Source organism: Acanthaster planci, linkage group LG07 (assembly GCF_054643075.1).
Source record: "Acanthaster planci isolate LZ-2023a linkage group LG07, COTS_SCS, whole genome shotgun sequence".
NCBI classification, from domain to species: Eukaryota; Metazoa; Echinodermata; class Asteroidea; order Valvatida; family Acanthasteridae; genus Acanthaster; species Acanthaster planci.
Window position 1 is genome coordinate 699,260 of NC_141783.1, and position 25,051 is coordinate 724,310.

The 25,051-nt window shown below is 42.1% G+C and overlaps 1 protein-coding gene across 3 annotated transcripts; it reads right to left on the minus strand.

Annotated features, from left to right (window-relative positions):
• Window positions 1-2,569: 2,569 nt before the first annotated feature.
• Window positions 2,570-18,473, minus strand: LOC110986138 (GTP-binding protein Di-Ras2-like). 3 transcript variants are annotated; one of them, XM_022247791.2, is made up of 2 exons: window positions 18,242-18,473; window positions 2,570-5,499 (listed from the first exon to the last, which is right to left on the minus strand). In XM_022247791.2, the coding sequence occupies exon 2, from the start codon at window positions 5,125-5,127 to the stop codon at window positions 4,414-4,416; it is 714 nt and encodes a 237-aa protein (XP_022103483.1). In that variant the 5' UTR covers window positions 5,128-5,499; window positions 18,242-18,473; the 3' UTR covers window positions 2,570-4,413. The 3 variants fall into 3 exon arrangements, with proteins under 3 accessions (XP_022103483.1, XP_022103484.1, XP_086995382.1); XM_022247792.2 differs by lacking the exon at window positions 18,242-18,473 and adding an exon at window positions 16,494-16,634; XM_087139256.1 differs by lacking the exon at window positions 18,242-18,473 and adding an exon at window positions 14,704-14,847.
• Window positions 18,474-25,051: the final 6,578 nt, after the last annotated feature.

The window sequence follows — 25,051 nt, forward strand, 5'->3', positions numbered from 1 at the left end:
TCTCGTTTGAACTTCCGCTGCTCAGTTCTTCGTTTATTAAACTACCTTCAACTAGTACCCCCAAAGCGATCTAACCATGAGATAGTTTATGCGAAATTGGAGACGGCGGACAAGAGGCCTTGGCATTTTCCGAGGCAGAAAAACAACTCTATTTTACTCCATGCAGAAAATGTTTGTGGAGAAATTGAGCAGAATGCAATTCTTCGTCCGCTGCCTCGTAGTCCTCATTGACCAAAGTGTGTGATTTATCTCAGTATAGCACTACAAGAGTTGTGTGAGTGCACGAAATTCTATTGTCTGTGAAGGAGCATTAGTCGTGTCCTTGGCTTTTCTCCCTATATATTGGGTATTAAAATCATAGAAATTTTTTAAGAAACACTTTTTAAAGTGTGGCTGAAATGATTATTTCTACACAACATTTCTGCATCTTTGTACTTTTCTTCAATGTATGAAAACTCTTATACACTCACATTTGGTTAAATGCAGTGAAAAGTGCACACTTATGAACATTCAAAATAATCTATGTGCTCCGGGACAATTGGGGGCGCTGTTGCTTTGAAGTCATCTAGGGAAGACATGGTTCAGCGCCTAGGTATTTCTGTTCAACTTGTAAAACCAGAATTTGCTATTAACAGAAAGCATTTCTGAGAGAGACTTTGATGGCTTATTATTGCTATGCACATAAACAACCATGCAACAACAAAAACGAGAAAACTTAGTTCAAGAAAATCTACAAAAACGAATGACTTTTTGTGTGCAAAGCAATGTAACAGTGAGGCTTCTTCCTGAGATGACATCACAGTTTTTACTCATGAATATGGAAATACTCATTAGCATATAACCCCCAAAGTCATTAAAATACCCTTTGAATAGTGAAACCAAAGTTGATAATAAGGTTTACTGAGGCACAAAGATGCATTGCACAGGTTTGTAAACAAAAACATTGATTGCAGCTACCCTTTAATTGTGCTCGCTAACTTAATATGGTTCAGGGTTTGCAGACATTTTTGTTGATTTTGGACGAGATGTTTGAAAAGGGGCGTTGGAGCACACTCTGGAAACGTTTTACCCTGAAGTCACATTTCAACGAAATCAGATGGCACACAGACAAAGTCTAAAAGGGATCACAGAGTCTCCTTCGCCCAGCTGAGCGCCTACACACTGCCCCCACAAAGCCTTATCTTTAAAGGCCTATATATATTTCAATTCAATAGCAGCATCAGCCTCTATGGGGGCCTCCCACGTCTCGGCCACGATCAGGAAAGAGGAGGATGGCTCTACGCCCCACCAGCGGGAGATAATGAGCCCATGATCCCAAAACAGTGGGAACCGGCTTGGGGAAATTGCCTGGAGGGGGCGGAGGCTAGGCGAACCGCGTATAACATCGACACACGCCAGCGGGGACGTTGGTGTCATTGACACGGGGGAGCCCAGGATCCAAATGCTGGACAAAGAAGAGTGGATGGTAGCAAACAAGCCCCTAGATGGCGTAGGATAGGCAATTTGTTTTGCAAGTTCATTCTACCGAGGGCAGCTTGCCCACCGAAGACGTTTTGACATTTTATGGATTTCCACATGATCAGTGACTGCTTCTCCTTCTTTGTATAAACACGTTCACACCCACACACCCCTACGTATTTGATAATATCCAAAAGAACGACAGTATTACTTTGCGCAACCCCGCAATTGAAAGATTCCTTTCTGTTTGACACGGACAGATTTGCATCCGAAGAAAACAAAAAAAAGTGCTTAACTTCCATGTGCACACCTTACATTAAGGACAGAGAGAGATGACAAGCCTGACATCACACTTTGGATAGAAAAAAATGACAGCAACATTTTGGCCACAAGTCTCCATTAACCCTTTGTAAGGAGGGACGATATAATATAATTCTGAGGATTTTTTTTTATGCAACAATCAGTGCTTTTTTATCATCAGCGTCACCATGATTGTCAGTATTGCGCCAATTTTTTTTTCACCAATACAATTTCCGTTTTCAGTTGGAACAAGTCCCTCGCACCCACCAATGATAAACCTTCCACGCACTTTTTTTGCTTCACAAATAATGATGGAATACTGAATCCCAAGCAATATTTGAGAGAGTCCCCAAAGCGACCGCGAATGTTTCAAAACATCCACACAACTGCGCCACGCCAGCAGACGGCACCGGAACAAGTCCGACTGAACGGTGCTGGGCGAGGAAGGTTTGTCAGTAACGAGTCACAATGATAACGTGAACGTTTTATTAACAACCCCAACCCGCAAACCCATAGGCCTCGATGCACCATGATCAAATGACAAAGACCAAATTTAACAACCACCGTTTCAAACAATAAAAACAGGTCCATCAACCCCTTCCTGGTTGACTCTCCTAGCTAACATGACTACTCACCTTTACTACTCACCTTACTCCAACATACTCCGAATCTAGACGCCTTCGTTTCAGAATCCATGGCAACTGAAATTCATTTACGGAAGCCGAACTCGATCTTGTTTATACAACATAAACCAATACAATAAATGCTTCCAACATTAACCAAGGAAAGAAAAATTCAAATAAACAAGTCATGCCTTTGACAATTTTCAGCCATACATGTGTCCCTTGAAAGCGCAGAAACGTTACTAAGCTGAAGTAAACAAAGCTGGCTGAAGATTTTTATTTGTAATAGATACTATTACAATACGCAAAATTTAAATTAAATAAAACATTTGATAAAATCAATTTTGACAGCAACAAGACAGTACTGTACTCGTCACACCCGAAATATTCGGATCTTTAAGGTCCTTTCTATACCAAAGTCACAATGAACTCTACAGTGCTTAATATCAAACAACTGACACAGAAGTTCCCACAATTTTACGGTTTGGTCGGAGTACGTCATGTGCGTTCGTTTCTTCAAACGTAGAACCTCAAGGCAAGATATCCTGACTCAATTTGTCGAACAAAAATATAACCACACATGTTTCCTTAATCCTCTCACGCACAGTGACATGTGGAGTGTCGGGGTTAAGCCTACTACTTCCGTTAAACAAGATAAAAGATCAAAGAATAACTGCAGGGGAACAGGTAAGCCATTGAATAAAATAGAAGAAGTCACATCATTATGCCTTGGAGAAGGGGAGTTAGAGCGGATAGGTAAATATATACATGCAAAGTTGTACCATTAATAACCAAAATATCTGGCTGGTGATATTTAAACCCGACTCCGTTTTACATTACTGCAACGCTACGGCTATAAAAGCAAGTCACAAATAAAAATGGCGTCTGACGCTCGGACGACTTAACACACTGCCCGAATAGCTAATGAAAATTGCTTCGAACTTACATTAATCTTTATAAATAAACCGGAGACAAATCGTAGAGCTTCACTAATACTGGATTCTATAAATCAACACAAAAGCATGAGAAATGCAAAAGGCTGGATATTGAACCAGTATTTGCATTGATATAACCCGAAAATGAATTTATAAGAAACATGGAGATCAGATTTTTAAATATGTATAATTTATCGAAAAAGAAACTAAAAAAGATACCGCTGAAGCGTAAAAAGTATGTACAATACATTCTTTGTCAACTTTATTTCAATTACTTTGGTGTTGGTTGCGTTTGTGTGTGCTTTGTTTGTTTGTTCGCTTTGTTGGTTCCTCCACAATTGTGTACGCATTCCACAGTTTATTTTCCTCCGTTGAAACAACACGCGTAAATTTTGCAGCACAATGCATACAACTGTATATTGCGATTGACTGTGCCGTGATAGTGCTTTTTATTCGACTGAAAACAGCCGCTTCGCATTGATTGTATCATATCCATGTCTTTAAAACTTGCATTTATATTCACAGAGAGAATCGGTAATTTGATTTTTTTTCAAGTAAAAAACATTGGCAATGATGACAAAGAAGCCCTGAAAACGTGAAAACACAGAAAATGTATCATGCAAATTCCTTACCAAACGGCCCCGAGATGGTTTATCGTTGCAAAATGCCTCGTTACGGAGGACGATGGTTCTGGTAAGGTTTTTAAATCTAACTATTATATTACTTAGACTAACATCATTAAAGTAAACCGCAAAACACATAAAACTGACTGGATTGTGGAGAAACGTGAACTCAAGGTATACAAATACACTGACAGCAAATTTGCTGTGGCGTAACTACATAGCGAGCACCACGTGGGCAGGAGCCCCCCCCCCGAGGTCCCTGCCCCGGGTCCCCCTCTTTAAAAGTTTGAAATATACACCACCTATGTGTGCAAACCACATTTCTTCGGCTTTCAGCGCCCCCCTGAAGTGTGCATCCCGGATAGCCCGTTACGAAATTCCGTCCTGATTACGCCACTGTAAATTTTGTCACACTGTGCTCTTGAGCTAGAGACTGGAATACGATGCGTGATACTAGTTGACAGGCTAAGACAACTATGAAATTACACAGTCACTTTTCGTGGGATCTTGGTTCTGCTTGACTTTTGGCCTTCCTGTGCGGCGCATGAGACTTCTGCTGCGCGACATCTCCTTGTCGCTCTCCTTGAACGACCCCCGGCCGTCCTTGCGGCGTTTGTAGCCGTACTCGCTCATGCGACGTTTCAGCACTGGACTGAGCTCTCGGGCGACGGGAATTTTGGCCATTTGGAGGAGCTTCTGGAAAATCTCCAGAATGCCCAGATTCTCCATCGCCGAGACCTCCAGGAAATTGCAGTTCCACGCCTCGCGGACGATCAAATCGTGCATCTCGATTTCTTCCACCTCGCGGAATTCGGCGCGATCTGTTTTGTTGCCGACGACGACAATGGGCAGATCATCGAAATTGGTTCGTTGCTCGCGGATCTGCTCGTAGATCTGCCGCACCACCTCCATGGAATTGCGGTCGTCCACGGAGTAGACCAGTAGAAAGGCGTGGGCTGTCGAGATTGATAAGCGCCGCATCGCTGGAAACTGAAGAGTTCCCGAGGTGTCCAGGATGTCCACTTTAATACAGTGCCCGTTCACATTGTACTCCCGGCAGTGCAGGTCCTCGACTGTCTCTTTGTATTTCTCGTCGAATTTGTTGCTAAGAAACTGCGAGATGATGGAGGTTTTCCCAACTTTCCCGGCCCCAAGAACGACCAGCCGATATCGTTCCCAGTCATCCATTGTACGGGTCGGGAGCTTCGACTTCTCTAGGTTATCACTAGTACTTTCTGACCAAGTGGCATGGGGGTATTCAATCAACAGAGACACTTTGCTGTAAAACTGCCAACAAAAATCAACAACGATGAGAAATACCCTGGCGTCATAAACTCCTACGCAGAAAACCGTGACATTATGATATACAACGAAGTAAAGCTGAGGCAGTGGGAATAAGGCATGATGCAACTCTATAAGGAACTCATGAGCTCTCTGCAAAGCGAATTTTGAAGTTCAGAGCTTATCCTGTAAAGTGTTTCTCTGTCGTCTTCTTTCGCTCAGCTTATGCCAGGCACCGAGGATTTTTGTTCAGGCACGGTTGTCCCTGCAATGACGAATCTGAAAAACACAATCAGAGATAAACATCTATTGATGACAAGACTGACGACCCGGGTACAATGTGGGATTCGTGCACGTGTTGACACTTTATCAGAGCTTAAAGGGCAGCTGCGATGAAATTTTCTGCAACTCTACTCTTCTTCAATGTATGAACACTCTTTTACACTTCCATTTTGGTAACTGCACTGAAAGGTGCACTTTTTTAAACGCTTAAAATTACCCATGCTTTCCTGGACAACTGAGGGCGCTGTTGCGGTGATGTAATCCATGAAGGAAGACGAGCGTTTTCGAAACGAGTGGGATTCGGCTTAGACTTCGCTTTCGCCGGCTCCAGTCAGAGTTAGAACACATAATTTCGAACGCTGCTTCAAAATGGCTGGAACCAGCGAAACCAAACTCTAAACCGAATCCACTCTTTTCGAAAACGTTTATAGTTCATTGCATAGGTAATGCTATTAAAGTTGTGAACCCAAAATGTACTTACTGAAAACATTTCTGAGAAAACCCACCTATTGCTATGCACATAAAACAATGCATTAGCAAATAAGATATATTTAGCGCAGCAAAACCTACAAAAACAGTCTATATGACTTTTGTGTACAAACTAATGTAACATTTAGGCTTTCTTACTGGGATGGCATCACACTTTTGCTCATGAATATGGAAATGCTCATGAGCATGAAAACCAAAAACGCCGCAAAATACCCTTTGAAATGGTGAAACAAAATTTAAAAATCAGGTAAACTGAGACAAAAAGGTGCATTTTGAAGGTTTGTATTCCGACAAATGGATTGGAGCTAGTTTTTAATCAGTAGACACCAAACAGACACGAGTTTACGCGAGTTTTTTTCCACAAAAAATGCAAATATTTCAGAGATCGCCGAATGCACAGCACTGCAAATGTGTGAAACGTCTAATGTATATAGACACTAAACGAAATACAAATTGGAACAACTTTTCGCCCAAAAGCCGTTATCTGTCGCTAGACTAGGGCCGTGTTATCCAATGGACACAAAGGCAATGTGCCTACGACCTACGAAGTTAATTAAGGGGCCCATACGAAAAAATGAAGGTCTAAATTGCTATACATAGGCCTAATACAGTATAGCATAAGACACGTACTTCGCAGACACGAGAAAAGCTCTTAATATAATTATTAGCTTTCTCTGAAATAATGTTGATTTTCGGAAAGCTTCGCACTTGTAGTAGCTACTACACAGCTTCGTTCAACCTGGCATCACCAGAAAATGGAAACCTCCGTCGCTTATGAGAAGCGCGAAATTGGCGATTGTAAGCTTGCCGAGAACAGAGTATAAAGGGCTCCGTAACCATAGGGCCTGGCTGATACACATAATCCGGCCCTGCACAAGACCATACCATTCTGGGCTACAGTCTGATGAACCTGTTTGCCACGTCGTTTCCACACCTGGATACCTGCCGGTCTTCCGGGGCAGGCAGCGGCCCCGAAATAGGCCACTCGACACCGCCACTGTCAAACCTGTTTTAGAGTTGAGACCTTAAACGGCGTTGTTGGTTACTTAATCTGAGGTCCTGGGGCGAAAGCAGCTGTATATCTTGAGCCGTCGGCGGTGTAACGATAAGCTGACAAGAGACAACTGCATGTTCCATTGTGTTAAATTTACCAGCACATCGTCAGATCAATTAATTAAATTATAAGTAGTATAACATTAGTCAAAAAATTACTCGTGTAAGATGAATTACTTTGTTATCATTGCAGGTTAATTCATTAATTTAGTGAATAACTATGTGCTTTTATTTTCCTTAAGGACTAAATAATATAAATCTCTCTGTGACAATTGCATGCTTTTATAATCACGCTCATAATTAATGATGATTTTCTGTTTATTCTTTGAACTTAGTGATTCATTATGCTAATTTATTTGAATCATAAATCAATACATTAGTTAGATTAAAATGCTCATTTTTTTGAATGGGACAATTATATTTATGCAGATGTATAATTTCAAAGTAATGTGTTCATTTTGGAAATATCTGTACTTTATATAGTTTGTTATTTGGTAAATATTTCTGTGTCTATTTCAAAGTAATATTCAGTCTTATACTACGGGAATTTCAGAAGAATTTTATCAATCATTATTAACTACTGTACTTTCACAAAGCCCAGAGGAGCGACATTCAACCTTACGACACATCACACTGTAAAAATTATGTTGTGCCACCATGGGTTTTCTGTAAAATGTATCAGAGAATCTTTGTAACAGACGCACTCCGTGACCGTAGAGTGAATTCTTAGAGTTACAACAGAACCCGTAACAAGCATTGTAAATGTACAATTTTCCTGTGTAACATGAATTAACATAAAGTTACATATTGGCGTTGGTAATTCAACCACTTTCATGAACCTGATTTCGCCATTTTTATCATGTTTCCTGTTATTGCGAGTAACAGGTGATGATTTTGAGGAGAAAGAATTTTATTTTAAGTTTTTAACCTTCCATCCTGCGACCTGCGACTAAATTTGAAAGAAAAACCGATGCAAATGTAAGCAAGCCGCGTGTACATTAACACAGTAAATAAAAATAAAAAAAGTCAAGGTAATCACCGACGAAAAGGGTAGGTAGCCTCCCTCAACTTTGTAAGCAGCCTTCCTCAACCTCGTCTACGTTGCTTCCACAAGCATAAATTGTTTAAGTCGGAAAACAACGTCTTTGTAAATCCACAAATAAAAGTCTGCTCATGTACAAAATGAGCGTCTGTACATACATAAAATGCTATTTGTAATAATATTTGAAATTAGCATTGACTGGTACTCAGTCAGTGATATTGTTCAGTGATACATGGTACTCAGTCAGTGATATTGCTCAGTGATACATGGTACTCAGTCAGTGATATTGCTCAGTGATACATGGTACTCAGTCAGTGATATTGCTCAGTGATACATGGTACTCAGTCAGTGATATTGCTCAGTGATACATGGTACTCAGTGATATTGATCAGTGATACATGGTACTCAGTCAGTGATATTGCTCAGTGATACATGGTACTCAGTGATATTGCTCAGTGATACATGGTACTCAGTCAGTGATATTGCTCAGTGATACATGGTACTCAGTCAGTGATATTGCTCAGTGATCGTGGTACTCAGTCAGTGATATTGCTCAGTGATACATGGTACTCAGTCAGTGGTATTGCTCAGTGATACATGGTACTCAGTCAGTGGTATTGCTCAGTGATACATGAAACTCACTCTCCGGTTTCAAAGGAGTGAAATCACAAATCTGTTTTGGAATCAAAGTCCTCACAAAGGCTGAAGAAACGTGAATGATATTTTTGAAAATCTTTAAAATTTTCTCACTGACTCACTGGTAATTTATTTCAAAGAGCTGATCAAATAATCACAGGCCTATCTATGAGGGATTTGAGTTAAATGCAGTTTTACAAAAAAAGTGAGATAAAATATACGATGAAACGAGTTTCAAGTTGAAAATGATGACTTTTTGTCCCATCTGCGATTACTGAAAGTACAGTGCATCTCCGGAAAAAAGACGATTTTGAAAGTTAAATGAGGCACTTTTTCCTTTGCATTAAAGATAACGGCGTTGGCGAATATTTGTGCCGCCTTTTTATACCCTTGAAAAAGTTTGCATCAAGAATTATGAGGGCCAAAAATGTATTATGCGACGAAGAGCACGCTTAGATCCACCGAGACATTTCCGCTCAACAGCCCATCTCGTTCAACTTCAGGATGTGCTCGAGATGCAAATTGAGCAAGGAGAAGAGGACAGTCCCGAGGGGAGAACGCGACGCGTGCACTGCCGGTGTGACCCATACGCTATGGCATTCCTTCACTCGAGGTATAAAATACAATAACTTGTTGGAAGTTTGTAATGTAGTTCAGAACTCTTACTATTCTATAACCAGTAAAAGATAAAAAGCAGTTGTGCTACTGTAGGTATATCCGCCTTGAGCATAAGTACCCCCTCATCGGTTGAAAAGAGCCGCGTGGGTCGGGAGTGTTCATTTTGTTGGTAGCAATGCGACCGTAACGCGTGAATTTCCTAGTCGTTCGTGAACCAGGGAAGTGCAGTTCCGACCAACGGAGCCTCCGTTGCTAAGAAACTTGCGCCCTCCCTCGGTCCACCTCGGGACTAATAAACCATGTCAGTGGAAACATGGTGGAAGAAGCTGTCTTCAGTATCGAAACTACGCGACATGACATTCCCATCGGCAGCAGATATCAGCTTTCTGTACCTCTCCAGCATTGGTATGTGAGGTGCATGTCCAAGCCCCATCTTTGGGTGGGAATTTACTCCAAGACGGACTTCCATGTCAAAGGCTCGTTGCCTCAATGAAGCCGGACGGGTGGCCTAGTTAACAGTGTTCTGGTGAACTTAAACATTTAGTCGCGCACGCTGGTGTTACTATACGTGCCGTTCCGTTACCGACTCATTAAGATTCCAGCCAATCGTGAACCTGATGGATATTACACTGAATCTCATGAGGCGGGCCTACACGTGCGTTCACGCGCGAGGGACGCAGTTGCCTGCACTGCAAATTTCACGTCACTTTTTGATTCAAATTTCATCTTGGAAAGCAACTTCCGCGAGAGAAAGAATTGTTCAGACACAAACCAGTGCCAAATGTAATGAAAACGTCAATTTTCTTTGAAGAGATATCGTATGATTTCCTGGTTTTCATTTCAATGTTATTAGCGGCACTCAATGTCGACCGCTGTTTGCATGTTTATTATGGCCGATTGGCCAAACCAAGGCTCAACTTAAGTCATGAATTTGCGACTTACTTTTTCCCACAACCCAACACATCTTTTTTTGTATTTTCAACCTCATTCGTATGAAATGGCCCAGAGAACATTATCAACGGCAAACTCTCAACCAAAATACACAATTTCTTACATAATCTGATAACATTCTAGACGTCTTTAGAGGTTATGTTGATTGACTCAGAAGTCTTCTTAAAACAAGTCAAAAATTTCCAGTTTTCACCTACTTTAAACATCCTCTATAGATTCTGCTCCTTTGACAGAGGGTGGGCCGCGTATGTGCCTAGTCTACATGTACCTACCGCCCCTTTTGCACATTATGTGATTCCACGACCAAGCGCCAGGGTCTGCTTTCGTAGCAACGTCCGGTCACGCACGGACGCTTGCTTCACCAGCCAGCGCTTCATCATCACAGGCAAAAGGAGGTTCGCTGGGCGCGAGTAGATTTTCCATATTTTCGCATGGTTGGTTGGTCGGTTTTAGGTTCATTAAATACTGCGTTCGCAGACCGAAGCTGACACTGTGATCATGTCATACACAAATTTACGAAGAATTTAAGACGCGATCTCTCTCTTTTTTGGTGATTATGCGGAAGACTCTTTCCGAATGGTGAATCTTTAATCATGAAAGACGGCACAGCCTTGTGGAAGAGGCTAATGCCGACATCAGATGAATAATCCACAAAGAAATGCACACCCCCCCCTCCAAAAATGCCCAGAATCCAAGACAAAATCCTTCCCTTGCTTTAACTGTTTGCTGCCCAGATAAAATTTCACATTTTTTCTTCTTGAAAGGCAGGTGCATTACGCATGAAACTTTCATGCAGCGTTTAGCTGCTGGCGGAAGGGGTATCAAATCGGTGAAGGCATAATGCTTTCACCGGCTGCTATCAAGTTATCAGCTTGATTTCCACAATGGCTGCAAGAATTATAGGTCGGATTCATAACCAAAAAATCGAAGGCAGACGGACAGAAAATAAGCTGAAACGTGGACAGCTACGTGCAATCGACGCAGACGGTAGGGGAAAAAACAAAAAACAAAAGGGGATACGGCATTGCAAGTGCATTTACGTCAAGCTGAATATGCACCCTCAAGGACAGTGTGCGAACAGGTTGACTTCCATTGTTCATTATGGAAACATATTGATTCAGCCGGAGAGGCCGACATGAGTCACCTGTGCCACGATTCATCGTGTTCTACAAGCTCGTCTGGACCACCTGTCATTCTAACAAAAATACTATAAAATAACAAGCGACGGCACAGCGACAAGTGGTACACTCTAAAAAACTCCAGGGTCAGACTGACCCTGAATCTGGGTCCCGTTTGACCTGACCCTTTTCTGGGTCAAAATATGGCCCATTTTCGGGTCATATTTGACCCTTTCTTGGTCAAACATGACCCAAAACGGGTTTTTACAGTGTTTGACATTGGAACTGGAATTGGAACATTGCGCCAGGTTTATAATTAATTGTTTTTTAAGTTCAAAATTATGACAAAAGGCGGTGCTCAAGCTATGACCCACGTCCAACTAACGCTATAACATCTTGTCAAGTTGTAATTTAAACAGCGTCTCACCAGAACAAATTTCGCCACTATTTCCATGTAATACTGTTTATTGCTGAGAACACGGCTGTTGCTATGGACTGACCAATCAGCATCCAGGATTCAAGCCTTCTTGAAGAATTTTTAAATAGACGTTTATGACCAACGAGATTTTGAGTATCAAACGTAGCGTTCGTAAATAAGAAATAAACAGGAAAATTGATACCAAAATTTTCTCTGTGTGAAGACTTAGCCATTCGAGTTGTAGTTTTCTGCTATACACACCCTACCCTTTACGTGACCTGGATTTAATTTGTGTTAATTTGTCGCGAAAATAAAAGTGAATGGTTTGGTGACCTATCGTCATACGAAGTGGGCTCTGTCGCCACGTGTCTGTGAGTTGGGCATAGTTACTGCATCGTATCGGATCCATTGCCGCGCAGTGCATTAAGATGACATTATCGGCACGCGGATATAAAATAAACATACATGTATTCGGTATAGAGTTCTGCCCTGCGTGTTTTTTAGCCCTCTACGAAAGTTAAGAACTGATCTTTCTAGGCAGAAATCAAGTTCATTTTTGGCAACCCCATGCAGTACCCTGTAAAGCCTTCGCCCCATGTCTGTTATCGTGGTGGCGTTTTCCCAAGGGGGTGCCGAGGAAGCGAGAAAAAAAAACAGGTGGTGAACTCTGAACTAAAGAAGTAGTTTTTACATTATTGATTTAATTCTCGAAGCCAACTGCATACAACTGCTCATAATTATCCGCGATACCGTGCCTTCACAACTCGAAAACAGAGCTCTAACATGAGTGGTTTCCGTGCGGTGTGCCAAAAATGCTCAGCTGCTGGCCTTGTAATTGGCGGGGAATCAGACGCGTAAATTTCATCGGACAATTAAGGCCCGTCTAAGGTGAAGGAACTGGCCTTTCAGTATCAACATGGAGATCATGTATTCCGCGTAGATGTGGGGCTTGATGGATAATGGCATGCCTGCAATTTGATACAGGAACGTGCCCTCTATGCACAACGGCGAGCCCCCCAAAGGAAACGGCAAACAAAAAAAGACTGAAATGTAAGACGGCCGCTGACGCCAGCAACAATGGCCGCAGGACAGACCCGGTTGGAGAAAATGAAATTGCGGCTTAAATTCTTCAAATTCATTAATTCAAGAGACCACTGCCTGCGAGGATCCGATGAAGGGGCCTGTATTTCGGACAGCGAGGTCTCTAAGCTGTACCAAAGTGTGTCATTCTCATGTTTTGCCCCCTCGTACATTGAAGTGTACATACGTATGTGCAGATAGAATAAAGCAGTTTGCTTTCTGTTCCTTTGTGGCACTGTGTCCTATTGTTCATAGACTATGATATTTTTGTATTGATAATGGCTGTTTCAAATACGGAAGAGTGCGCCTCCAAGAGTTTGCAGCGCGTTGGCCAATCACAATTCACGAAATTTGTCGACCCTTTCCAAACGCGCATTGGGTCGACAACTGTCGCGCATTGTGATTGGCCAACGCATTGGAAACTCTTGGTGGCGCCCTATTGTGAAACGGCCATATTACACTTTTGTCTCGGACAATATATTCACACGTTTTCTTTTTAAATTTTTTTTAAAACACTATTTGGTATACGCCCAAACAAAACTGAAGTCTAACTTTAGAATAACATTTCGCACTGGAAAAGGTTGATGGAAGGTAATACCCACATACGCAGGCTCGCGGTGCAAAGGCTTGTCATAAAATCCCTTTTCTCATGATTTGTTGCTTTCAATTACCAATTTTCTGCGGAGCAACCTTTATAATACTGTTTATACTCTTATTTCAAATTTGGCGGGCTGCCACACTAAATGATACCAGCAAAGGGCATTCTCAGAAGAACAAACGAAATATGGAATGCGCTTGCGCACGGGGATGGGGGTTAGAACCACCACAAAATATCAATTAGGCCACGCCCACGGAGGATAAGTCAGCATTTTATATGCACGTACTGTATGGGTGGCCACTAAAACACATGGTTGCATTACCTCCCCTCTCACACACACAAGTGTGTATTTGCCTGCAACTGGGGACCCCCTATTGTTCCTCTTTTGTTTGTACTTTAACTTTTTTAGAAGACCACCCATATGTTTTGTACACAGTTGTCAATCGGGGACCCTCTGTCAATCGGGGACCTTATAGTCCTCTATTGTTCAGGGTACCCAATTGAATGCAGAAACAAACTCACCGTACACAACCCCCCCTCCCGAAATGTGAAAACGATGATTCAATGTACATGAATGGGAGGGCCTTGCCAACGTCAAATCCTGAAAGTAATTTGCTTTGCAGCTCCTGCCTGAACTATGCTCCCGTCAGCTAAATCCTATCAATACACCGCAGGGCAATAACCCTCATTTTCTCGAAAAATCCATTTTTAATATACGCTATGTACATCATTTATCGCGGCACAATTCATTTTATTGGCATGTACTGGAAGACATATTTATTATTTTAACCTGTGCAGCCCGACTGCAAACTGTATATACTCATGAACGAAATGAATTAATTTGAAATGGCTATAAGGAGACAAAATCAGCATGTAGGCAAATTTATCATTCGTCATCAGCATGAGTCACATCCACTTCATTCTTAATTCATTATGTTGGTTCCATGTCTGTCTGTTTACTACAAGCGCATCTTCTCTGCACGGTCTTATTTACCACAGAATATGTGGATTTTCATGGTATGGAAATGATACTTTTGAAATACAGGCATAAAACTGCGTATGCTGCGAAATGCGTGATGGGTTCTTGGGCAGTGTCTTCCCCAAGGGTACTTTCCCGTGTCTCGGTACGCTATCGCTATATCCTATTGCGATAACCATCTAAATGCAAAGGGGAAAACGACAACGCCTCCACGCCTACCTTCCCTTGATGTTATTCAAGCTCCAGCGTGCCGAGCGGAATATGTCACACGAGGTCCGGCGTTGTTTGTTTCCAATTCCGCGCTAATTTTCGGCGTTGTGAATAACCAAGTTGCCGCGATACCGGCCTGTCATGAAACATTTAATTTTATGACAGTGCAAACAGTTTTAACCACACCTCCTTGAACTTTGTTCCGTTTTTTTTCTCGCTAGCCTAGCGCGGCAACAATTAAACCCCTTCTCAGCTGTTGACAGAGCTGACGGGAAAACGGGCAGGCCACCCACGTGAAAACGGAAAATCAATAGTATTCTAGCCTATAAGGCACGGAGTAACTGTCTAAACATGGCGGGGGCGGGATACAGTTGGCGAGATTCACACTTTACAGCGGCCCGACTTTGTCGAAATACATAAGGCAAACTCGAAAAAAAAAGCAAAGCAAACAAAATGAAACCTAGCATGAAAATTGGATTTTTTTTTTCAAAGTTGGAGTTAATTGTACCGATAACACCCCCCAAAACATGTTCTTTACACATCCCAATCATATTTCTCCTCAAAGCGGAAGTGCCGTAAGATTTTTTCCCTCGGGCGTACCGCATGACAAAAATATCCGCCTTATGTATCTTCCTTGGTATGGTCCCGTAAATCACAGTGGAACGGCCTGTTTTCACGCAGACCGAAAGCTATCTCAAGTGGTACACGTAATATAGCGATGAGTCCAGTCGATTGCTTCGTCTCGGCAAACGTCCTTGTTTGTCCACAGCAACTCGCAATTCTGGAGACAAGTGCGCATCGGCGTCCAGGTATGAATCCACCCACCCTTTGAGATTCAGTTCTATATTCCGCCGTGCTGTTTCAAGGCTCGGCCAAAGAGACATCCCAAACACAGGATAATTGTTTCGCCACTTAAAAGCAAGACTATAATATAGAGGCCCACCGAGTACTTCGTCGAGTAACTCCCGCACCGCGAGACTGAAATATGACCTCGGTAATTTAATCTGGTTACCAAAACATAATTATAGGCTCCATACATTGCAACCAACCCTCGTCATTCCGCCTCGTATGAAACTAAAGGTCGACGTAAAAAAGATTAATAAGCCAAATATTAGTCGAACTGACAGCCTCCCCTCGGGATGATAGGGACCCATAAATTAACACTGGCGGCGTCCTGGCACTTTATACAACCCATATACTGTGTCTTCGCAAGTAACAACCACCCTTTGCATCGTAGTTACCTTCGAAGATGACACTTTGCTTCGCGAGGGAGATACATTTCATTTGTCAGTCGTCAGTGAATCCAAGCAATAAAAAGAGCCTCGAAGATGGACGTTATATACATGACGCTTTATCAGACCTAAAAGAACAGTCAGGTGAATATCAAGAACTACACCGCACGGAAATTTATTACTGTCACGTGCATAAAGAATCCTCGTTTTCTAGGTACCCAACGCGCATACTCATCCCGCACGCGGATCATATCTGCTCGTCATTATAGCCTAAAGTCTACGCACGTGCAACCATCATGTGTCACGCAGACACTGCAGGTATCACGTACAGTGCGTGCGTGAAGAACTCTTGCAAACGCGCGCGACTTAATCACGTAAAAGCGATATTTATTGAGTATAAAGCCTGCATCGTACGTATCGCGTGTATATGTTACAGCCTAGTAGGCGACAGGTTCACGCACATCAAACTGTATGGTGGAGGCTGATCCAATTAAGTGAAAATGGATATATGTAGGCCCTATGTGGAAACAAATTGCACAAAAAATACACTTGTTCGGCATGACTTACCAGAACAAAGCAATGATTGCGTGAAATAACCCCGACTCCGTTTTTTGCCCGTTCTTCTCAAGCATTTCCATTCAAAGGTTGCCGGCATCCCATAACAGCTCTCTCCTTCTCAGAGCATTGCAACTTTCGCTTTGCTTTTACGCGTGGCAATCCCACCACGGCCAGCGGAGTCCAAATTTCACGCTACATCAGCGGCGTGACTATGTGCTCGCGCATACGTAATTACGGGAACAATAAACAGATCGCATACGCCGGCCCGGGAACACTAGATTGCTACAAACTCGATGGCGGCTTCACACAGGCTGTGAAGCAGCCGTTCAGTCATTATAATTACCTCATAAACAATGTAAGTACTCACACGCCTGAGGCTTCAGCAATCCTTCCAATCCCCGGTATTCCCTCTATCCGGCCTTATCACTTATCTCAATTAAAAAGTTCTTACTTTCTAAATACATCAGGCCAAACCCTTTCACGGACGATCCATACCTCGAAAATCTGTGCATATATTTCTGCAGTAATTCAGGAGCCATCTGAGTATCGTATCCAAGAGGTATGAAGTCAGGATTTCTAACCCCGACAGACTCGGTTTGTGCTTGATATAAAAACAATAATCGGCATAATCAAACAGGCTGTCGGGACTGACGGTGCGACGGCTTAATTAACTGTTGGGACGACCACTGCAAGGCCGCATCACGCGGTGCCCACACAGGGTTGTGCCACCAACGACCTAGTCGTGTCAACGGCATGTCCGCAGTGGGAGTACGTACAAACATTGCGCAGGAATGAAAGCAATTACCACAACACTCGAAAAATATTGTTTTATAAGAAATTCCTCCATTGAGACTTCTGGCCAAAAAAATGGGGCTCCAGTTTTGAGGCACTACTTTTGCTTGGATGCACGACTTTCTAACCTGATTTCTCAGTGAATATCAACAAAATTGCACTTGACGTTTACTTCAACATTAGCAATACGTAAGCAGCATACGTTTCACGTCAAGTCAGTTGCCTGCAGAAAAGTAATATCTCTAATAGCAAGGCAATAACTCTTCGCTGTTAGATAGGTGTTCTGTATGCTGTTATTCTCAGCAACGCCACAGAACAAATCCCTCCTGATTACAAACACTTCCAGATGCAAATTAATAGCAATCTTTAGTTCATTTGCATAAATTATCCAATCCATGCCTTTTCATATCTGTACACTTTGGTCATAACATAGCATTTTGGCCAACTTTTAATGTCAGCGCAACGAAAAATCAAAATGTCATCGCAGGCGCATGAAGTACCCGTTTATTTCAACATTAATATTATTTTTAGCTGTCATGCCAGTTAGAAGATGAATCACTCAATTTTCATTTTCAGGAAAATGACAGTAATGGATTAATAAACCAGAGTTGATTCTGGTAACTTGTTATTACTATAGCAACTTGATATGCCTCGGCATTTGACATGATAATAAATTTGCTTGCTTGGCAGAGAATGAATATCTTTCATATAACAACTGCGCTGTATTATATACGGATACTTTGCTCCATCCAACGTTATATCAGCATCCGATGTAATAATTGCCTCATGCAGTTACCGATTTGCCCTCACTGTGAAGACGGTACATTTTAAGTGCCCCCTGGACGACGAGCGAAATTACAACGATAACCTTCATCACCCTTCAACAACGGCACGAAAACAAAAAGTGTGTTAATGCTTGTGTGGCAGTGACCGATGGTCGTTAATTTTGTCGTACTAACACATACCTCAATGCAAAAGTGAAGGCCAATGTGGTCTCATCCCAAGCCTCGTCTACTGGGCCGAGGACAGAGGGCTACCAGCGCCCTGTTGTTCATCCGAGTTTGCAGCGGTAGATGCGGTGGGCTTGTTTTTGTCCGTGCGCTGCCGCTCCAAAGCGAACTGTTGTTGATCAGTTCGCTCCTCACACCACCGGCGCTTCCCACATAATGTTCGCTTTGCGCTCAACCTGACTATCTCGAGGGGAAAAAAATGAGCAGGTAGCAAGTGCTGGATTTCCAGCGACCGTTTCATGCAGGTTGCTCTCACGCGAGCGACAACGGAATCCACGGCGAGTAAAAGGGCAAATGACGTCCACTTGACGTCTTCTCGAAATTATATCAAATTATGTTAAAAGCAAAGCAAGAAAATTTGATAAATATTTGCGTCTAAAATAAGAAAATACAATGGGTGCAGATCTCGGGAGTGGGCGGGGGACAGATCACAATTTTTAAGCAGCGGGCTCATGCGATCACCCCACCTCCATCTCTATATATCGATCATAAAAAGGCATAAAAAAATAAATATGAAGAGTCTTAAGAGCCAATATACTACTGTAAACAGCAGTAAAATTCAGAGTAGAATGTCTGGGCCGATGATTGTGGCCATAATACGTACCGAATAATTAAAACTCTAGTCCCTTGTCTGTTTGACTGTTTGGACAGGAAGCCACCGCAAGTCAAATACAAAAGCCTGACGCTATGTCAGGGATGCCGGTCTATTTTAGCGCGTATATGTTGGGAATCCTTTTATTCTTATAAATCCAACGAGGTTTTTAACCCCTTGTCAAACGTTGTACAATGAAATCGGAAAACACGGTGATTAATTCCCAGAGGGGGGATTCAGCGCCTGTGCTGCGAAATCGGAAAATGCACTTTTTTTGTACAATATTAAATGCATCGACATTTCACTGACAAACGCATACAATTCCCGTGCTTTTACACAAGTCGGTACCACACGACCCAAAACAGGACTTTGTAAACACTTGTCGCAATCGTCTACCCTAGCTGTTTGTAACGAAAGAACACTGAACACTCTAGATATTTGCGTTTCCAGCGTTTGTCCCAATCATGAGCCACTCTGACGGTGCTTGAGGTTAGCGGTGGGAAAAATGGGTGCTAAACTCTCGCGTACTTCAACGGAACAGACGGGGGACTATATTCAGCTTTTTAAATATTTGCTTGTCTTTGTGACTATACATGTCGAAAACTTCCGTCTGTATCGGAGGGACAATCTCTGTAGTGCCGATGCAAAGTCTGCATGCTAAGTGACTGTAGGCCGCTCTTTCCTGTGGCTGTTTCCGTATTCCTAGAAATGATCGATGGTTCTCGGAGTAATGATAGGGAAGTGATAGGGTAGCATGCTCAGCACGCTGCGTTTTGATATCGAGTCGTGCAGTTAGCCTGCTCATTTGAACGTTCTAATTACGGTCTCCAGTGCAGCTTTACGGACGATAATTGGGTTTATCGCAGACATTACTTTGGACATTTGTTTTGGTATGTGTGGAGTGCCGGCACTCATGCAACATTGCCCGACTTGTACAGTACACACAAATCATATCATGATACAGTATATAGTGGGGGGAGGGGCGTGGAGGGAGGGGGAGGTTGGGAGCAGGTTAGCGTAGCGGTTCTTTCCTCGCTTTGCACCAATGAGGCCCGGGTTCGAGTCCTGGCTTGGCCCAGGCTTTAAGTGCATTTGGTTTCCAGTCCGTACTCGCTCTCGCAGGTTTTCTCCGGGTACTCCGGTTTCCTCCTGCCTCTAAAACTGGACCTTGTTCGTAACTGGGTAATGTGATGCTGATTAATAAAGTGTATGAATAAACGTACAGTTATTGGCGCAAATAGCAACGTTGTACAGTAGGCCAATGTGTGACACTGTGTGGTCTAAAAGTACGTTTGCTTTTCTGCATTTTGTGACAAAATCTCTTTTGAGAAGAAGTGACATTTCTTAAAAAGAGCCGGTCTGTTGATGTGGACGCAAGCTCTTTCCATCGATGCTTATAATTAATGAATAACTTGCACTTTGCATGTGACATTGTGTGTTTCAATATTCAAGCTAGTAATTCGTATTTTTGCTGTAACATTGTAGATCTTTAGCAAGCAGAATATGTTCTGTTTTGCAGCGACAAATAATTCGAACACATTAAATAATATGCTAAATACCAACGCAGTCCCTTTACGATGCATGAAATGTATCAAACACTAATTATTAAAATGCACATCAAATATACTGACAAGTAAAGAGGAACGCCGTTCCTTTATAATTCATGAAAATGAATCGAACGCTACGACCACAGACGTTCCAGGGCTGACTCGGTTTCCTGGTTCACGGTCGTGTTAATTTCTCCGTGAGGTAAACGACAGTGCATACAGTCATGCGAGAGTGCACAGACAGGCCATTAAGTTATCCTCTTAATGCAGCAAGGGAGGGTTCGTTAGCAGGGTGTACTATTTATGGGGTGGCGCTGGGAGCCAGTGATCCACTTTCGTTAATCCTCCTCGCTCTCGGCGTATATTCCTCTATCCGCCAAGCGATTCGCGATATTAGAGACGCTTTCTAGTTGCCAGCGCCCGATTCTACGGCGCGTTCATTAAGAGCCAGTCGGATCTGATGGAAAGCTCTCTGATGTGTTGCGACAAACAACCCAATTTCTTGACAGCCCATATCAAAATTTCTCACTATTGCCCCAGACTAAATGTACATCAAGAATGCTGCCACAGTGTGAAGATCTGCTAGGCCGATTGCGGATCGGGGGGGGGGAGCCATCACGGTAACCTCAAAAAGTTAGCGTTTTTAATGTAAGGTAAAGTTGATGGGATTTCATTTTCCCATGCTTCCAAAAGGAAACAATGGCGTCAACAGGATTTTACCGGGGGGAAAGGTGTAGATTTTCGGTGAGGGTGTGGACAAACACCTATCAGCAATGCACTCATAGGCCTAACCCATTAAATGCGATAGGGGGTCAATGTTGAGGTATTTTTAAGTAAATTGGTGACTTTAGGTTTTTCCCTCCTCCCTGCGACAAACATGAAAGCAAGTAAAAGCTTTTATAGCTTCATCCCCAAGAAAGGAGATAATAGGCAAGGGACTCCACAAAGAAACTGCCCAATCTTTGGCCTCCCCCATTGGGCGCTGGATACGCCTTTGTGTGGGGCAATAGAATACAGGTGATTTACGATACACCGCTCCTCCAAGAGGTTGGCAGAGAGAGGACATTTCATAAGTTTACAGTCGACAAAAACGGGGCCAACTGGAAAATGGACTGAAGGAGATTTTATAATTGATTAGGGCACTCCTTACCCGTCAACACCCCCCCAAATGACCATATAAGTAACACCCATATTTGAAGGACCCTTTCAAATCTTCAAGCAAGATAAACATTAGGAACAATTCAAGTTCCCCTGCGCACAGCGCAACTGACGAGCAGAACTTTGTCGACCATTTTCCCATAATGCACTGCAAAAAACACTTATCCGAAGTAGCCTCCTGGTGGCGCACTGAATTGTGATCGCCTGCACAGAATACATATGTATCAGTAGTAAACACAATTGAAGTGGTAGATGGTTCCTCTTACATTTTATGTTTTCTCGCTATGGAGGAAAACACCAATCCAAAACAGACCACTCTAAATGATACTCCACACTTTTGGGTTAGCACATCTTGATTTCGCTAATTATTCTGTATTTGTGTTCGAGTCGTTGCAGCAAACCCAGCCAATTCAAAACACTACGTTAATGCGTTCTTATACACTCGCTTATCGAGTCTGAAAATGTATCTTTATTTGGTCACAAACGGCCCAGTCACTCATTTTTTAATTTGAAGGTATAAACACAAAACGTACTTACAGTCTTACAGGGCGCCCATTACTCTCAAGGAGGCTAATTTCTTGGTGAAAAATGCTCAGCATCCGTAGCAAAACTTCTGGCCCAACTGTATTGGAGTGACAGACGAAGAGCACTTACAACCAAACTTCTCTTACGAGTATGAAGTTATTACTCCGCCATGAAAGAGTCTCCACTTCCAGTTAATAAGAATCAATTCGTACGTACCACAGTCTAACCCCGGAAAATACTTTAAAAGATACCTAATCAAAAACCTGAAGCCCAATTATCGGATTAAATGAACATACCTGCTTTTCAAACATGCCACAGAGGGGGACTATGTTGAGCAAGGGTTGTGATCGCCAATGCACAAAGCGTCTTCTCATGAGCCCACAGGAGAACCAAGAGAGGGCGCTATTTTCCTGGCAATTAAAGGTCTTCTTGCGGGAACTGCCCTTCGCTGGTTCGCAAACTACTATGAAATACGTGTGTTGCGGTTGCAATGCCACCAACATAATGAACACTAGTTTCAACCGACTCCAAGGCGATAATAGGAGACATGCGACATAAGCGATGTTAATAATTATGTTAAAGGGGAAATCCCAGTTCACAAACTACAATTATTTGAAATTTCGAATTGTTCACAATGATAAATTCCCACAGATAACCATGATGGTTCGTTCCTATTGATATGATTCTTGCAGGGTCCATGCAATGATTTTTTTTCTCAGATGCAGATTTTGCACAACTTTGCACACCTCGGAAACATCTCGTAAAACCTATTTGACATATCCTTTTAGTAAACTGTATTGACAGTGCAATATTTAAATAGCTTATTTATAAAACTTCCCAGGGGTTTTCTGACAAATGCTGACACTGTTGCCGAGATACTGTTCGTAAAGAATCCATTCCTGCTATAATTTTGAATAGTTTACTGAAAAATTTCTCACTGAAGATATTCAGAAAAAAAGACAATTTAAGACAGAAGAAGACAGAAAGATATTCCATTTTTCTGGCAAATGTTTAGCTGATTAGGGAATTGGGGTTCCTTCCTGAGATGATATCACATTTTGGCTCAAAAATGGTACAAACCTGATATGCTCTAAAATACCCTATCAAATGGCAAAATAAAAATTGAAAATAGTTTTTTTTACAGAGCATTTTTACAGTTCTTTGTTGAAATACATGTCACCCAAACGACAATCGTCTAGGTTTCTCATGAGATAGTCCTGGAGAAATCATTTTAAGAGCAAACGTAGAAAGACGATCATGAACTGCAGGAGTTTAAACACCGGTTCTATGATCTAAACACTCATTAGCGAAACAACACCTACATGTAACGATGAGCAACTCGCGATTTCACTGACGACGAAAAGACAAGGTATGCTCATTTTGTTTGATGATGCAACATCCTTTATACCTGTCTGGTAAAGTTACATCAGTGGGCATATTTTTGTATGTGACTCATGCTCTCTGTTTAGGATCACAGGATGAAAAAGTGGATAACGTGCAGAAGCCGCCACATAGGTATCACGATGCGCCTTGGTGACACCAAGAACTGTCAGCTCTGCTTATGAGATGTGGCGGCGTGTAATAAGGAAATAAAATGCCTTCACTTGGCCTGAGCAATCGACTTGATTCATGTGTCGGCCATCTCGACTTGAAAGTGAAGTAACACTTTTCATTTTGGGAACCTGAGAGTAAACATAACAGCGACGACATGAAAGTTCATACACATTCGCCCCAGTTTTTATAGTATTAAGAATAATTTTAAATAGGTGATAAATTATATCTAGGTTTTTTAAGCCACATAAAAAAAATGAAAGTGAGGTCTGAAACCCCAAGTAGTTTGGCACCATTCCCATTTAAAAGATTACCCTGAATACGATAGATTCAGGGAACAAGATAAAAATGGCTTCCCGTGAACAAAAAAATACTGAAGTTCACTAGGCCCAAGGTTTTCTCATAAGGTCTGGAGTCTTATGAAATTCCTCGTCCCTGGTTGAAATAGGAAATGTTTGTCAAATTATAGGCGGAGGTTCGGAAAAAGGAGCACTTTAAAATGACTACAGATCCCTGTAACCGTCACTGTAACAACGCTGCACTGCGTTTTTCCTTGTGTCTGGTACAAGCCAAAATCTGACATCTAGCTGATCTTTCAAAGTCCAAAGCTAATGTTGTTAAATTAACTTGCAACTCTAACATTCATTCTTTAGCCTTTTTTGCGGGAGGGGCTAGTTGTTTTGTTTTGTTGGTTTTATTTGTTTGCTTGTTTTGTTTTCATCTTCTTTCTCTATAAATTTGTTTGTTTTACTTTTTGTCCATTTATGGATGCCCTTCTGCCTGAAAACAACGATAACTGTAGTATAGCCGAATGTCACAAAGTTGATTTTGTCGAAAACAAAAATTAAATCTACGTCTTACAAGTGCAAAAGGGAATTTTCAGATATTTGTTGTCGATTCGGTTGTACTATAGGTTCTCCGGGATGTCTGCGTTCAAATAAAGGGCTAGATGCTATATCTACACTAATTCAGCTACACAAAAACAAAGGTTTCTATGTACGGCGAAGTGTAGAATTCAAAAGATGAAACATCAAACAGCCGTCGGCCGTAGTGCAAAGACCCGTTCATAATACTTCACCCACGATGATTGTGTCAATTTGAGCGGCAGTTTGACGTCACGTCTTGTACGTTGTTGATCGTTCGTTCAATTCAATCCATATAAAGGTCGTATATCTTGCAATTACTTAATTGTTCAACTCAATATGTGTGCTCATATTTCTTCATTTAGTATTTTAAAATATAAAGGCCAGTGATAAATCTGGGGCGGCTGAAGTGGTCATTCATTATCTAAGCATGGTAAAATAATTCACATAAGGTTTGTGTATGTTAAGTACAAATAATGTGCGCTTCCATTGTTTTCATACATCTGTAAAGGCCTCAAATGTCGGATGC

What these genes read in the sequence shown, in the direction of transcription:
- LOC110986138 (XM_022247791.2), bottom strand. Translation starts at nt 5,127, where the DNA reads ATGGATGACTGGGAACGATATCGGCTGGTCGTTCTTGGGGCCGGGAAA.